Raw genomic sequence first — 13988 nt, 5'->3', positions numbered from 1 at the left:
ATCCAATTCGACGTGTTGTCGTGATCCAATACTCGTACATTTCCCACCTGCCATAAAATGCACCCACCATCTATCTCTGGTTAGGAAGGTCCTAGAGACATGAAACTCACCCTGGTTACTCATCATAGCCCCCCGGGTATACACTGAAAACCTTCTGAAAATTGGACTACCAGAAGTGGAGTTATGGGGGGGGTGCATTTCCCACCTGCCATAAAATGCACCCCCCATCTATCGCTGGCTAGGAAGGTCCTAGAGACATGAAACTCACCCTGGTTACTAATCATAGCCCCCCCGGTATACACTGAAAACCATGTGAAAATTGGACTACCAGAAGTGGAGTTATGGGGGGGTGCATTTCCCACCTGCCACAGAATGCACCCCCCATCTATCTCTGGCTAGGAAGGTCCTAGAGACATGAAACTCACCCTGGTTACTAATCATAGCCCCCCCGGTATACACTGAAAACCATGTGAAAATTGGACTACCAGAAGTGGAGTTATGGGGGGGTGCATTTCCCACCTGCCACAGAATGCACCCCCCATCTATCTCTGGCTAGGAAGGTCCTAGAGACATGAAACTCACCCTGGTTACTCATCATAGCCCCCCGGGTATACACTGAAAACCATGTGAAAATTGGACTACCAGAAGTGGAGTTATGGGGGGGGTGCATTTCCCACCCGCCACAGAATGCACCCCCCATCTATCTCTGGCTAGGAAGGTCCTAGAGACATGAAACTCACCCTGGTTACTCATCATAGCCCCCCCGGTATACACTGAAAACCATGTGAAAATTGGACTACCAGAAGTGGAGTTATGGGGGGGGTGCATTTCCCACCTGCCATAAAATGCACCCCCCATCTATCTCTGGCTAGGAAGGTCCTAGAGACATGAAACTCACCCTGGTTACTAATCATAGCCCCCCGGGTATACACTGAAAACCATGTGAAAATTGGACTACCAGAAGTGGAGTTATGGGGGGGTGCATTTCCCACCTGCCACAGAATGCACCCCCCATCTATCTCTGGCTAGGAAGGTCCTAGAGACATGAAACTCACCCTGGTTACTCATCATAGCCCCCCCGGTATACACTGAAAACCATGTGAAAATTGGACTACCAGAAGTGGAGTTATGGGGGGGTGCATTTCCCACCTGCCACAGAATGCAACCCCCATCTATCTCTGGCTAGGAAGGTCCTAGAGACATGAAACTCACCCTGGTTACTAATCATAGCTCCCCCGGTATACACTGAAAACCATGTGAAAATTGGACTACCAGAAGTGGAGTTATGGGGGGGGTGCATTTCCCACCTGCCATAAAATGCACCCCCCATCTATCTCTGGCTAGGAAGGTCCTAGAGTCATGAAACTCACCCTGGTTACTCATCATAGCCCCCCGGGTATACACTGAAAACCATGTGAAAATTGGACTACCAGAAGTGGAGTTATGGGGGGGTGCATTTCCCACCTGCCATAAAATGCACCCCCCATCTATCTCTGGCTAGGAAGGTCCTAGAGACATGAAACTCACCCTGGTTACTCATCATAGCCCTTTCCTTGCAGTGGGGGGGATATTGCTGTTCTAAAAATGTCTATATATGTGTGTATACACACATATATATATATATATATATATATATATATATATATATATATATATATATATATATATGTATATATATGTATATATATATATATATATATATATATATATATATATATATATATATATATATATATATATATATATATATTACACACACGCACACACACACTGCTGTGTCAATCCAAAACACACAATTTATTGGTCTCTTAACATGTTTCCAGAAGAAAAGAAAATTATGGTTTCAAAGTTGGTTCCTTTTGGATGTTCCAATTCAGAAGAAGTGCAGTGTTATTTCTATGTAACACAAAATAAATAAAAACCTATACCAAACTTACTGCGTTTGTTTTTATTTGCCAATGATTTTGATAGGAAGCCATATAACTTCTCACAATTTACGTTTTCTTGTCTCGATTAAACTCTAGAGTACATTTGAATAAACTAATCATAGTTGATTTTACGTTATTGTGTATCAATGTATGTTGAATTGCAACAATATCATTTAAAGCAAGCTGTAATGTTTGTAGGTGTACCTTATGCATCAGGCGTAACTGTTCTAACATTGTCCACTAGCTAGTGCGTATTGACGTCACCACGCAACCAGCGTATATCTAAATATCACACAAGCCATATTAACTTCTCACAATTTACGTTTTCTTTTCTACATTAAACTCTAGAGTAAATTTGAATAAACTAATCATAGTTGATTTTACGTTATTGAAGGCCCTCTATACTTTCAAGGGTGAAACTCCCTTTCAAATGCCATTTCTGAAGTCTAAAATATTTTCATGTACCATTTCAATCTTACAGATGAATCTGTCTAATAGTAGGTTTGTGCCTCACTTATCTTGTTTCCATGTTAAAAATACAAAGGTCATCTACCCACATGAGAGGAGATGCCTTTTTTTGGATCCATTGGGGGAATCTAAAAGGAACATTCAGAGATGCCTGGAGTCAACAAGGTATTTTTTTCCATTAAAGGATGATGTCTGATACATAGTACTTGCACTATAACGTCAGACAAAAAGCAGCTCTAAGAGCTGCTAAATGACAATGGTGCAATAGTTTTTTACAAGTAATATTTCTATCATTAAGGGCCTTTATGCGAAAGAAAGACTGCAATGTGACAAGGTGGACATGCAGCACTCTGGCCCATGCACGCCAGCAAGATGGCACATCATGTGGTGTCCTGGCCTTAAAAGTAAGTGTACTGTAAACTACTGAAACAATGTGGACAACCTCAAGGTCATTACCTTTTTTCATAAGAGAAATCCATGACCTGGTTTCTTACATGTTTGTGATATGTACCATTAAATATCCCAAAATTTTGATGTTAACAAGAATAACTTGCGTATAATCATATGTTGCTCAAAGTAAAAACATGGATCTTATCATCTTGCTAGTTTATGTATTTATCATAAGATGCTTATACGCTAACCTAAGTTTTTTTTTAGTTTGCAGAGAAAATATTGAAAGGGCAGCCAATTAACATTGAGACGCACCTTTCGGCTGTGAACAATTTGAGACTGGATATTGCCACTATTCTCCTTCAAGAAACAGGTGAATTTTATTTTTAGCAGATCAATATTAATTACTTCATGTTTGAGCTGTTTTAAATCCCATGCCCTTCAGTTGAAATGACAGGGGAATGGGTAAATCATTATAGAGGAATGTACAGCACTGTATCCAAATGCTTAGTTCTAAACTGAAATTGCCCATAACCTTGGTACAAGACACTATGTTGTACCAATTTATAAATGCTGGATATTCTGGAATTATTTAAGTAACATTAATAGTGCATGTGTGGAAGGGGTCCTCTGGGTCCTACTGTCTCACTTTCTTTTAACCCTCTATGTCAGGGTTCCCCAAACTTTTTGACTCGGGGGCCGCATTGGGTTAAAACATTTTGGCCGGGGGCCAGGCTGTATATATATATATATATATATATATATATATATATATATATATATGTATATATATATATATATATATATATATATATATATATATATATATATATATATATATGTATGTATATATTCATATATACATTGTCTTTATAATCTGTTTTGTCATTTAACATCAATTAACATTGATGTTCATCAACATTTAACATTGTCACGTTATCTATGGGAAAATTCATTTTTAGACAATATGATTTGCCTGAGCAGCTCGGAGACACCAAGAGTAACAAGCGGTAGAAAATGGATTAGAAAAGAAAGATTTAAAAAAAATAAAATTAAAAAATTAAAAATTAAAACTTTTTGTTTAACTTGTGACTTCCTGTGGGCCGGATTTTGGATGCTGGGGGGCCGGATCCGGCCCGTGGACCGTAGTTTGGGGACCCCTGCTCCAGGTAATACAAGACAGTCTTGATTTTAAGAATTTGAAAATTGGTTGACTGCTTAACATATTGCTTTACTTTAACACATTTAAAAACAGATTTTTTCTCGGTAAATGATGACGTATTTCAAATGAGGTTTGCCACTAACATTTTTAAACCATAAAAAATATTGATGGCACAGATTAAATCAAATAATCAGGACAGCTTAATACAATTACATATTACTGGAGTTTATTTTAATTTCAGCAAGATATTTGAAGAAATTCGAGACTGAATATTGATGCATACTCTTTTTCGGAACAGATGATCTCAGCAAGGTCTGTCACAGCTGTGGGATGGAGGAGAGCGATAACCCTCAATGGGTACGTTTTCACTGTGCAATACAGTCAGGCTGTGAAATAGCAGGGCGTAGATAACATCATTATTGTAGTAAAATGGAAAATGTATTTTGGTGACAATGCATAATGCGTATGAGTTCAAACAGTGTACCTTCTGTTTCAATGTGTTTGTGTACAAATTGGTTGAATGATAAAGAGGTAAAAAAATAAAAAATTGTAATAAGCCCTACAAATGTTAGTGAAACCAACAAATACAGAACAGTTTACTGAACTCTTCCATGACCTACTCCCTCATTTCATACAGAAGCTGGAAAAAGGTCTCAGTCCATTTCATGTGTAGTATGAGCAAGTGGATTCTGTGGCTGTGAAGTCTCGATATGGAGCTGTAACAGTGATAATGATGAATTATTTAAATTCGGAATTTATATACATTTAATGGCCCAACTTATCTGCCTCCTCACCTCCATCCTCCTCCCCCACCTTAGATCTGCTGTGACATCTGTGATAGGTGGTTTCACCATGAGTGTGTCCTGAGGCCAGATGTGGATGGGGATTACCTGTGCCCTGCGTGTTCATGATGAGGGGAGTGTTGGAAGTATTAAACTATATTTATGTTATCCCCTTCTGCCCAATATATAATAATATTTCTGTTTATAGATGTATAGTTTTTTATGAGGAGTTACATTTTATTACCAAAAAGTGTTCTTGTCTTTGTGTTCACTTTATTTGACGTTTGACTTTTAATATTGTATATATAAATTATTTAACTATTGGTGGATTTTGTTATTTGTTTGTATTAAAATAAATTGCATTATACCTTGTTTGATAAGAAATTATATTTCTTCTCCTCTGACCTGAAAAAACCTATTTAATTACAAGACTGGTTTCAGATTATATTATCGTAATACCGATGTATTTATGATGTTTGGTGTGACAGGGACTTTATCTCTATTGTGAGGTAAACTTTGTTAGAGAAGTCCCATGTACCAAGAGCTGGGGACACTGTACATACCAAGAAAAACATAGGGGGTGCATTCTCAGGCAGCTGGCCTGAACGTCCTGCCTGAAAATGCAAATAACTCCACCTCTGGAGGTCCAATTTTCACATGGTTCTCACTGTATACAGGGGGGGCTATGATGAGTAACCAGGGTGAGTTTCGTGTCTCTATGACCTTCCTAACCAGAGATAGATGGGGGGTGCATTTTATGGCAGGTGGGAAATGCACCCCCCCCCCCATAACTCCAGTTCTGGTAGTCCAATTTTCACATGGTTTTCAATGTATACCCGGGGGGCTATGATTAGTAACCAGGGTGAGTTTCATGTCTCTAGGACCTTCCTAGCCAGAGATAGATGGGGGGTGCACTCTGTGGCAGGTGTGAAATGTAATAGAGGTTTACTTTGGTGTACATATTCTTTACAGTATAGCTGTCAATTATACTACATTTTCGGGACAGCAAATATTCCAATATTAATTGGTTGTTTTCGCCTTATCTGATCTAATGACGGCGAAATCATTAAATGCTCACAATTTTTAATTCATCCACAAGTAAAGCACAATTAAAGTAAACTTGGATTATTTCACTTTATGTACTTTTTTATGCCGAAAGAGGCGATTTCAGCCACTTGAATGACGGCGAAATCATTAAAGGCTCACAATTTTTAATTAATCCACAAGTAAAGCACAAGTAAAGAAAACTTGGATTATTTCACTTTATGTACTTTTTTATGCCGAAAGAGGCGATTTCAGCCACTTGAATGACGGCGAAATCATTAAATGCTCACAATTTTTAATTCATCCACAAGTAAAGCACAAAGAAAACTTGGATTATTTCACTTTATGTACTTTTTTATGCCGAAAGAGGCGATTTCAGCCACTTGAATGACGGCGAAATCATTAAATGCTCACAATTTTTAATTCATCCACAAGTAAAGCACAATTAAAGAAAACTTGGATTATTTCACTTTATGTACTTTTTTATGCCGAAAGAGGCGATTTAAAAGAGGCTATTTCAGCCAACAGCCGAGTTAGATATACTTTTCGAGACGAGTGATGCAATCGAGTGACGAGTGACGTAAGCGCGCTCCCGCGTCAGGGGGTGCATATTATGGCAGGGGTGCGTTTTCCGGCACAACACCTGCCAACGTGGAACCCGTGACGTCACCGCTTTCAATCAACTTTATCCACAACAACGGAACAGGAACTTGTGACGTCACTGCTTTCAATCAACTTTATCCACAACAACGGAACAAGAAATATCGCACACATTTTTTTACGGACGTTTTTAAAATGTGAATTTTACACATCAATTATGTTAACCCACTAAATAATGTTAACCTAAATATTGTCTAATTATATATGACCAAACATTCAAACCATTTTTTAAATATAAATAAATACTAAGTTATCCATCAAATTGTGCAATGTAAAATTAGCAATAGATTTCAAGGTCAAATTGTGGCATTTACTGTGCTTTTTACAGCATTTTCCTCTAAATAAAAATTGTGTTAATTTTTTTTACTGTAATAAACGGTGGTGCCGTGTTGGCATTTACAGTAATACACCAAACATTTACAATTGTTGATTTGCGGGGGGGCAAACAAACTGGCAGCTCAGGTGCCAACATTTTATTGTAAAATTGCATTTTTTTTTAATTTACAGTAAAAAAACAAAAGTACATTTTACAGTAAAATTCTGGCTACTGAGCTGCTTTTGTTTAACCATAAAATGTATTGTTTTTCTATTTACAGTAATATATACTACATTTACAGTAATGTACATCAAATGTTGAGGTGAAATTATTGCAATTTACCTGAAGTGGCGTAAAACACTGAAAGTGATTGTTCCTATAACCCCTTTGTTTCAAATGTTTGTTCCACTTGTGGCGCGGGCATCTTGTCTGACTCACACCATATACACAGCCTTCCTTGTCACGAATTCTTCCTTTTCCCGCTATCCATCCACTAATTCAAACTGATCCAGCAGCGCAATTGAAGATTGTTTTATTTACAAAAATCAAGGAACAGAATACTCGGGAAACAAAATAAATGTTAGCCTATATAAAGCTGAGGTCTACAGACAGGTGAGGTCAAAGACGGTATGCTGGTGCCCGACTGCCAATCACGCGCCCAGCACGCTCCTGCCCGTTATAGGCTTGCGTGGGAACTTTTCACCACCTGCAAAGGGTGCACACTGACATACACACATCAATCACTCAAAATAATAAAATAAACATAGATTCAAGTATGGCTCTCTATTTGGCTCCTACACACCGGCCCCTGATTGATCTTTACAGACTCAATCACATACATTAATTTAATGAAAAAAGGAGCCTATTCCATAATAAACAAACAAAAGGCAAAGCCTTGAGAGAAAATAAAGTATATACATTACGCCCCTTGTGCGTGTCTTGTGGTCTGGTCTCCATGGCTGACGAGTCAGCTCTCAGCCTCCAAGATGCGGCACAGCTTGGTGATAGGCCTTTCGATGACTGAAGTCTTTGTTTGGAGCTTGACTGACCGGACCAGGCCTCCTCCATCTGGCCGAGTCTCCAGTACTCTGCCCAATGGCCAGGAGCCCCGTGGGGCTGTGGGGTCGACCACCAGGACCACATCTCCTGGCTGCAGGTTGTTCCTCACTTGGGTCCATTTCTGTCTTTCCTGCAGAAGCGCCAGGTACTCCCTTGTCCATCTGTGCCAGAAAAGGTCAGCCATATACTGGACCTGTTTCCAGCGGCGCCTGGCGTAGAGATCCTTTTTCTCGAAGGTGCCAGGGGGAATGATGGGTTGAGTTTTTAGAAGGAGAATGTGGTTTGGGGTCAACGGCTCTAAGTCCTGTGGATCTGGGGAGACTGTGGAGAGGGTACGACTGTTGACGATTCTCTCTTGGGGTAAACGTGCCATTGCTCTAAGGTGCTTTTTCCAATTTGAAAAGGTGGAAAGCAGCTGGCTTGTGGGGGGTTCAGTGTTTACCACTGTAGTGAAGACAGTAGTGTTCTTTCTGACTTCTGGGTCATCCTGTAACACTGACTTGGAGTCCAATGCTTCCTGTGCAGGCCAGCTTTCCTCTACTTTCCATAAGAAGTCAGGGGCATATATCCATCTCCTTTGCTGCATGAATCTGCCTGTACTCCGTCCTCTGGAGGAATCGTCAGCTGGATTGTCCTTACTGCCCACATACCTCCATTGAGACAGCTTTGTTTTGAGGGTCACACCTTTGTAGGCGGCTGCACAGTCAAAGACCATCCTGAGTTTCTTCTTTTTGGGGTGGTACACTCTGTGGTGTGGTATGTACCAAACTTTTGTCTGGCTGAGCTCCTCCTCTGGCACCTCCTCAGCATAGTTGCTTTCCAGAATGTTATTGAGAGATGCAACACACTTCTGTTTGAGTTGCTGGTTCCTTTCCATTTTTCTTTTCAGGCTTTGGAGGCGCTGTTCGGCACTTGGGCAATTGTTGGGCAGGTTGACCGTGGGCTTTCTGAAGGGTAATTTCAGGTTGTAGTGTCCGTCCTGTAGCACTGCCTCATTGGCTATCTCTAAAAACTGTTTGTCTTCTACTGACAGCTCAGTCTTTTCCTCTGACACTACCTCACTGAATTCCAGGTTATACTGGGAAATTAGAAGCTCCTCCAGATTTGCAACTGAAATACTGTTCACAGTTGCACTCACTGCCTCACTATTCCGACCTCTAAATGGCCCGTTAACCACCCATCCCAATAGCGTTCTCATTGCATATGGACCCCCACCATGGCTATTTATAACCTCCCATGGCTCTAACAGTTTTGGAGCATTTGTGCCTATCAACAGCTCCACCTTTGAACTGATGCTCGGGAGTATAACGTTGCCTAAATATGGCCATGGTGCTATGTCTTCCTGTTTGGGGATGCTGCTTGTGGTGACTGGCATTTCTTTCTGTGTGAAGACAACAGGAAGAGGTAGGAAATGATTGTTGTCCAGTGCAGACACTTCCAGCCCAGCTACCATGTGAGTTGAGACAGACTTTTTCTGATTTATGGTCCTTAGTAGGATGTGGGTCTTTACTCCCTTTATGTTCAACTGGGACATAAGCTGTTCAGAACAGAAGCTAGCGGAGGATCCAGGGTCAAGGAGGGCATAAACTGAAAGGACCTGGCTGCCCTTCCCGGCCTTAACTTTGACTGGGACAATGGACAGAACACTCTCTTGGTTCCCGGCCCCTATATGGCCACATAGCTCTGTTCCTGCACTGCTTACATCTCTAGAGGGCGTTTCTATCTCTTTTGATACCTTGTCTTTCCTGTCATAATGTAAGACACTTGGGTGAGATTTTTTACACATGCTACATGTGTGACGACTTGGACAAACAGAACTCATGTGCCCTATTGAAAGACAGGCAAAGCATATGCCCTGGCTCTTTAGGAAACTAAGCTTGTCTCTGTGCTGCTTCTTAATGAACAGTCTACACAACTCTAGTGGGTGTTTGTTTTTACAAAGTGGACAAATGGGCTCTGACTCAGACTCTGGCTTGGACTCCATTGGGCTAATAGTAATACTCGTAGCAAAACTACTACCAGCTAACTTTGAGTGTTGTGGCTTTACAGAGGGTCTAGCGCTAGCCTTTCCTATGCTGGCTGACTGCTCCTGTACCCTTAGCTCTCCAAAGACTGGATGGGCTGCCACACGAGCTTGCTTTTCTATAAAGCTAACCAGGTCTAAAACCCTCACCTTGCGGTTGTGCTCTTCCTGCTGCTCATAGGCTTTGTTGCGCCATTTCTCCTTCAGCTTGAAGGGCAACTTAAACGCAATGTTTTTCATATTGGCCACTGTGTCCAGTTCGTCCATGTACTCCGTCTCCTCCATGGCATTACAGCAGCTCCTGAGGAACATGGCGTACTCCTGCAAAGATTTGGAATCCTCTGCCCTGATTTGAGGCCAGGTCTGGACCTTATCGAGATAAGCACAGGCAATTTTAAAGTCATGACCAAAGTTCTCTTTTAACAACCTTTTGGCTTTCTGGTAGCCTCTATCTGGTGACATATATTCACAACTTTTGACTAGCTTTTGAGCATGGCCTTTTGTGTACTGGATGAGAAACTGCAACCTGTCCCTGTCATTGTCAGTTTTACTTTCGACCATGTGTTCAAAGGAATGGATGAATGACTTGTACTCCAAGATTTGTCCATCAAAGAGGGGAACACTTCCTTGTGGGAGAGTGGACAGAAGCTGCTGTTTCACAAGAATTTTTGTCAGTTCATTTTGGGCTTCCAGAATTTTGATCAGCTGATTGTTCTGTGTTGAGCTGGGGATGGCTTGTTGAGGTTGGAACTGGAAACTGGCAGGCACAGCTTGGTGAACGGGGGCCTGCTGGGGATAGAGACCGGCAGGCTGACCTGGGGCCTGCAGAGGTAGAACTGGGACCTGCTGCAGTTGAGTTGGGGCCTGCTGAGGTTGGGGTTGGAGTTGGAGGCTGGCATGCTGAATTGGGGCCTGTTGAGGTTGGAAGCTGGCAGGTGGAACTTGGGGTATAGATGCATCGAACAGAGTAGTGGGGAACTGCATCTGAACTCCTTCCTTGGGCCTAACCACTGGGCCTCCCACAGGTGAACCACACCCGGATGGATCAAATGCTACCCCTGTAACCACTGCTCTCTGATCTGCACCATGCACCACTAAACCTTCTACTTCCCTCAAGTAGTTAATTTTAGCATTAGCCGCCTCTATTTCTGTTTTCAACTCCAAAGCCTCTCTTTTTTTTCTGCACATTAACTCCTGTTCTTCAATACCATGCTTTTCCTGCAACCTTGCTGCCCTGGCTGTCAAAGCAGCCTTCTCCACCTCCACTCTAATCCGCAATGATGAAGAGGAATTATTGGATGACCGTCCTGAACTGGAGGACTTGACTGATGCCTCCCTGCTTGACACTATGCCTGGGTGACCAGTTAGTTCATGCCTATATAGGCTGTCCGCCGCTTCTAAATTGTCCTTAAAATGACCAGTTAATAAATCACTGTCTTTAAATATAGCAATGTCCTTAGGTGGAGGAGCACAGGTGTGGGTTGAGGGGTTTTCAAGATCTGATATCCATCGGGACACCTCAGCTTCAAAGGCATCTATAAGAGCAATTTTAGGCTGATACCATGTTTGGTCATCATCCCTTCGCTCGTCTGGCTCTAAACCTTCAGAATATGATCTGTGCAGAGATTTAAACTCCATTAGGAATTCATTAAACTTGCTCATATTTATTTTCACTTCTTTTAAAGCCTCTGCATCCACCATCAAATTGCGCACAATGTTCATTCGCCTTGTTATGTGTGACATTTTGCCTATTCTGGCGGCGCGCACACGAGAAGCCTCCTGCGCAATTGACGTCATTTCCTCTCCTTCGGCTGAATTATTAGCTGACATTTTCCTCTTTTAATCAACAAAAATCCTTCACTTGGTGCATCAAAAAACATTTACACTTCCAAGCGAATATAAAAGGTTTCAATAACAGTCTTTATCCTTTTGGGGAATTAAATGTCCGTTCACGGGCCGTCGGGCGCGCGCGCGCGCAAGCCCTTCACCAAATGTTTGTAATGCAACCTTTAAAAATCATTACGCGGTGATCGCGGTCCCAAAAATAAACTTTTCTTGCATGATAATGTCCAAAAAAAACTCACTTTATATTACTATAGAGTCCTTTTAACGAATGAGTTTGATGGTTTATCACAAACCTTAAATGAAAGAAGTCCTTTGTTCTTCTGCACCAAGCATGCGCTTTTGGCCTTTCTTCCTGTTTGGTGCGCAATCCTGTCGGCTGTACTTCCACAGCGCGTCTTTGACAACTTGAAGTGGCGTAAAACACTGAAAGTGATTGTTCCTATAACCCCTTTGTTTCAAATGTTTGTTCCACTTGTGGCGCGGGCATCTTGTCTGACTCACACCATATACACAGCCTTCCTTGTCACGAATTCTTCCTTTTCCCGCTATCCATCCACTAATTCAAACTGATCCAGCAGCGCAATTGAAGATTGTTTTATTTACAAAAATCAAGGAACAGAATACTCGGGAAACAAAATAAATGTTAGCCTATATAAAGCTGAGGTCTACAGACAGGTGAGGTCAAAGACGGTATGCTGGTGCCCGACTGCCAATCACGCGCCCAGCACGCTCCTGCCCCTTATAGGCTTGCGTGGGAACTTTTCACCACCTGCAAAGGGTGCACACTGACATACACACATCAATCACTCAAAATAATAAAATAAACATAGATTCAAGTATGGCTCTCTATTTGGCTCCTACATTACCTTTTTTTTTTTTACATTTTAATTTTTTTTAAATCTACTAATGAAATACTTACAAATATGGTTTAATAATAGTATTCATTGTTAGAAGCGGTCCTCTGGGGCCAAACATAACGTCCAAGTGGCCCTCAGTGAAAAGGACTTTGACACCGTTTTAATTTTCCTGAGGGAACTCTCCTGAAGGAATCAATAAACATTTTTTTGTGTAACAATACACAAAAAATTTGGTTGGGTACTGTTGCGTTTGGACCAGTTGTTCCTCCCAGGGATTTCAAGTTTCTGGTCGTCGCTCCCAAGCTCTTTACGACACTTAAAGCTGAGTAAAAGAACCACCAGAGACAGAATAGGTATTTTGTATATATTTGCAAAGCTTTGTAAATATAAATGAGACCAGTCCAGCATAGAACATTCAATCACGCAGCTAAGATGGTCTCCTCTCAAAAATGGAAACCTTCTCTTCTATAAAGTCTCTCTCCCTCCCACCCTCGCTGTCTTGTCTTTCCAGCCCAAACACATGCCCATTTTCCTCTGCAGCTGGACAGAAGAATAGATAAGAAGAAGGAGTATCTCTCTTTCTTACATTCCATATTCAAGGTTAGCACACAGTATTTGCAGACAACCAAAAGATCACAATTGGAAGAAAAACACCAGCTGTTTTGTAATATGATTATGAAAATAAAGAAGTAACACTTAAATACGGATATATGTAAATATCTGCCTCCGACAGTACGTACCTCAGTTTAGAGGTCACGGTTTGGTTCATTTTCGGTACAATAAGAAAACAACAAAATATAAATGTTTTGGTTATTTATTTACCAAATTTGTAAACAATGGCTTTATCCTTTTAACATTGGGAACACTATAATAATTCTTCCCACGTTAATCCACATTAAACTGCCTCAAATTGTTGCTCAGATTAAATAAAATGACAAAATATGCACTGCTGATTGGCTGTTACCGCTCTGTATGTAACCAATCAGATGGTTGTGTGGGTGGGACAATGCTGGGTGCTATGTAGAGTTCTGACAGAGACAGGCAGAAGGAAGCGGAGCAGCTTGTTAAGACTTTAGCTTAGCTTAATATGTTCGTGTGGAAACTCGTTCGGTACACCTCCGAACCGAACCGAACCCCCCATACCGAAAGGGTTCAATACAACGTACCGTTACACCCCTACTATCTATCTATCTATCTACCTCTGCGTTATTGCATAAAAGACCTCAACGGTGGAGTGGGCGAATGATGGTTGCATGGAAGCTCCACAATGGTCACAAAGGCGGAAGAAGGCTGCAGCAAAGATGGGTCCCCAATTGGCTTGGTCTCCATGCCATTGGACGCTGGCCTTCTCTTTGCCAATGACAGTGTGGTGGCTGTCTGTGCACCAATCTCCCCACTTTAAAAGATTCCACGCACAGGCGTTCTCCTGAAGGCAGTCCCACCAACAGGAGGAC

At 41.5% G+C, this 13988-nt stretch overlaps 2 protein-coding genes across 2 annotated transcripts in view; both read left to right on the top strand.

Moving 5' to 3' along the window:
- Positions 1–13988, top strand: part of LOC133611942 (transmembrane protein 116) — a 485483-nt gene that overhangs the window by 44091 nt on the left and 427404 nt on the right. The gene's annotated exons all lie outside the window — the stretch shown is intronic.
- Positions 1–13988, top strand: part of LOC133611331 (uncharacterized) — a 122991-nt gene that overhangs the window by 3022 nt on the left and 105981 nt on the right. Inside the window, exons 2-5 of the mRNA XM_072913719.1 lie at positions 2473–2561; positions 2695–2800; positions 3054–3159; positions 4247–4305. Coding sequence (XP_072769820.1) covers positions 2702–2800; positions 3054–3159; positions 4247–4305 — 264 coding nt within the window. The 5' untranslated portion in view covers positions 2473–2561; positions 2695–2701. The remainder of the gene's footprint in view (positions 1–2472; positions 2562–2694; positions 2801–3053; positions 3160–4246; positions 4306–13988) is intronic.

This window comes from Nerophis lumbriciformis, linkage group LG08, assembly GCF_033978685.3.
Source record: "Nerophis lumbriciformis linkage group LG08, RoL_Nlum_v2.1, whole genome shotgun sequence".
Lineage (NCBI taxonomy): Eukaryota > Metazoa > Chordata > Actinopteri > Syngnathiformes > Syngnathidae > Nerophis > Nerophis lumbriciformis.
The sequence above is the reverse complement of the archived record's forward strand: the minus strand, read 5'-3'. Positions and strand labels throughout refer to the sequence as shown.